General features: G+C 55.2%; 1 protein-coding gene across 2 annotated transcripts in view; it reads left to right on the top strand.

Annotated features, from left to right (window-relative positions):
* Myo18b (myosin XVIIIB) overlaps positions 1-3,034 on the top strand; it is a 209,404-nt gene that overhangs the window by 23,517 nt on the left and 182,853 nt on the right. For both annotated transcript variants that reach the window (XM_029533813.1, XM_029533814.1), the window contains exons 6-7: positions 126-238; positions 1,005-1,181. In XM_029533813.1, coding sequence (XP_029389673.1) covers positions 126-238; positions 1,005-1,181 — 290 coding nt within the window. The remainder of the gene's footprint in view (positions 1-125; positions 239-1,004; positions 1,182-3,034) is intronic.

The raw sequence follows: 3,034 nt of genomic DNA, 5'->3' as shown, positions 1-3,034 counted from the left end.
TTCTCTCCTGACCCTCCTCCCCTCCCCTCCCTTCCCTTCCTATCCCCTCCTCTCCTTTCCCCTCCCCACCCCCTGCCCTCCTACCCACCCTTTCTTTCCCCTCCTGTCTCTGGCTGTCCACACAGCAACGGTGCTTAAACCAGACGAGGGAACAGCTGACCCGCCCGCTGGAAGGGTGCGGCTCTGTATCGACGCGGACAGGACTGTCACCGAAGTGGATGAGGAGCAGGTCCACCCGGTGAGTGTCCCCTCTTCCCCACTACTACTCTGTCCCCACCCCCCATGGCACTCATGGCTCTGCTGGTGGGGCTCCATTGTGGGATCATTCGCTGTTTCTTTTTGCCTCTTGGTGAAGACAAGCCTGCCAGCTCCTGTTGCTGTGGCTCTGACTGATCCGAGCAGGAGACTACTTTTCATTTTGTGAAAACCTTTCTATAGACATGTTTCTGTCTTCACCCTGGATGCCAGGGAACTCAGCTAAATGGGCAGGTTGCCATTGAAGCATAGGTCCCAATGGTGCATACTTTGGGCATCCACCTTTCTCTTAGGGGGCTGTGCATACCTCTAAGGGACCAAGGCACAGTGAGCTTTGGTAAACGAGGTGGTTGGCCACTGGCTTCCACCCCTGGGTGTCACAGGGCATGTCTAGTGTTCCTCTCCAGGACTTAAAAACCAGGTGATATGAAGAGGTATGTACCCTTAGCAAGCCAGAACATGGTACACCTGGGGTTTTGCTTGACCTGTCTTGGAGACAGCAGCCTCACAGGGCAGTGCACCCAGGATGTAGAGATAAAGCAAAGGAGATAGACAGGCCAAGGAGAGAGCCCATCACTTCCCTTGTGCACTAGTCTTTTCACATGCCCTTTCCATGACAAGACCAAGCAGTGTGTGGTGCACATGGATGCATGAGGGTGTGTACGCAAACATTTGTCCATGCACATATCTGTGTATGTGTGGTGGTGCTGGTGGGGTAGGGGCCAAGGAATACTTTGTGATGTCTTTAGGCCAACCCCTCTGAGCTGGACCAAGCCGAGGACCTGGCTTCTCTCATCAGCGTCAATGAATCAAGCGTCCTGAACACGCTTCTACATCGCTACCGGGCTCAGCTGCCACACACCTGCTCGGGGCCTGATCTGATCGCCCTGCAGCCCCAGATGACCACAGTGCCCTCCTCAGGGAAGGTGAGGTGGGACGATGGTCATGAGAAGAGACAGGTGGGAGGCTCCTCCCCTGGGTATTATAGGGGAGAACTGACTGTCAGTACCCAGGAAACCCTCAGCTCTTCTCAAGATGGGAATCTTGGATTTGGCAAGCACCAGTGACCCCTGCTCCCTAGAGGGGGATGGTGAGCTCTGGTCCAAAGCCAGGGTGTGACACTTCATTATTATTATTGTTGTTGTTGTTATTGTTATTAATTATTTGGTTTTTTGAGACAGGGTTTCTCTGTGTAGCCCTGGCTGTCCTGGAACTCACTCTGTAGTCCAGGCTTGCCTCGAACTCAGAAATCCACCTGCCTCTGCCTCCCAAGTGCTGGGATTAAAGGCGTGCGCCACCACTGCCCGGCGGTGTGATACTTTAAAACAGCTGTGACACCCACCTGGAAAGCCATTTCATGGACAAGCAAGCAGGGTAAAGTCCAGGCTGCGGCTCCCCCGAGTTCCTAACGTGAGCTAGACTCTCTGAAGTCTCATAGTCCACCTTCGGGTGGAGACCGAAGCTTTGTTCACCCTGGTATTTATTTATTATCCCTAGAATGGAGGAAAGGGTATTTGTGATTAGGATTAGTAATGAAAGCAAAGGCTCGTGGCGCCACCTGGTGGACAGTCATGGACTACACCGGCGTCCTCTGAGTCTGTCCCTCGCAGCTTGTTTGTGGGTGACTGGTGGACTCTGAGGAAACGCCAGCCCTGCTGCCCTGTGGGCTTCCAGGGAGGGGAGACAGGAGAGGCCACAGATGGTAAAGCCCATGCAATGGACTGGACGCCGGTGGGCAAGAATGGGGCTGGAAGAAGTGAGTGGGGGGAGGGCAGGTGTCACAGGTCCTGGGTGTGACTTGTAAAGGGACAGACTCACAGGACCCTGGGCTGCAGGCAAATGGACAGGGGCATGGAGGAAAGTGCAGACAGATGGATGGATACTCCCTAACCGTGGCCCTTATCTGTCACTCAGGGCTGTGAAGCCACACTGAGACCCATGGAGTAATGTCCACTCCGGGTCTCTCTTCTCAGCCTGGGTATTGTAGATTGGTCAAAGTCACCTGCAAACACAAGCACGGGGAGAGCCCCGAGTGTCACTGTGAGGGCCACTGGGCTCCATCTCCTTCCTTCTCCAAGTCTTCCTGCCTCTCAAGTCTCACAGGAAGCCATCTTGGCTCAGTCAGTGTCTGGTCCCCAAGCGACCATCAGACCTGCAGTGGTCTGGGACTAGGAACAGCTTGAGCACGGCCAGGACACAGAGAAGGACGTGTCCCTTGGGGCTGGACCATGTTGAAGGGTCCATGTGAGCACACATGTGAATGTGGGGTGCAGCTGTGCACTCTGCAGGGAGGTCCAAGGTCTGAGCTAGGAGGAGGGCCTTCTGGGCATGTGCCCTGATTCCTCCATGTCTTAGGGAGAAAGGCAAGGCTCTGCTGGACCCCACCGTAACGATGAGGTCTGGTGGCCTTGGGTTTCCACCCCTGTTCTTTCTAGGATTCCCACATGCATGGGCATCCTTGGCCTCTCCTGCCTCCAAGGGTGTTTCTGTGTAGATGGTCAAGGTCACCTGACGCGACCAAGGCCACTTGAGCAACCTCCTTCTCCTTGACCCTGGGCAGCATGGAAGATCTGCTCAGCCCCTTCTGGGCTCCAGGGCCACTCTTGTCTTCCGCTGATCCTTTAACACCCAGGCTCCTCTGGGACTTTGGGAGCGCTTAATATACACCAGAGAGAGCAAGCAAGTTGCTCATTCTTCCTCCCTCCCTCTCTCCTTCCCTCCCTCCCTCCCTCCCTCCCTCCTTCTCTCCCTCTCTCTCCCCTCCCTCCCTCTCTCCTTC

This window comes from Mus pahari, chromosome 23 (genome assembly GCF_900095145.1).
Source record: "Mus pahari chromosome 23, PAHARI_EIJ_v1.1, whole genome shotgun sequence".
Taxonomy (NCBI): Eukaryota; Metazoa; Chordata; class Mammalia; order Rodentia; family Muridae; genus Mus; species Mus pahari.
Note: the sequence above shows the minus strand (reverse complement) of the source record. Positions and strands in the feature narration are given on the sequence as shown.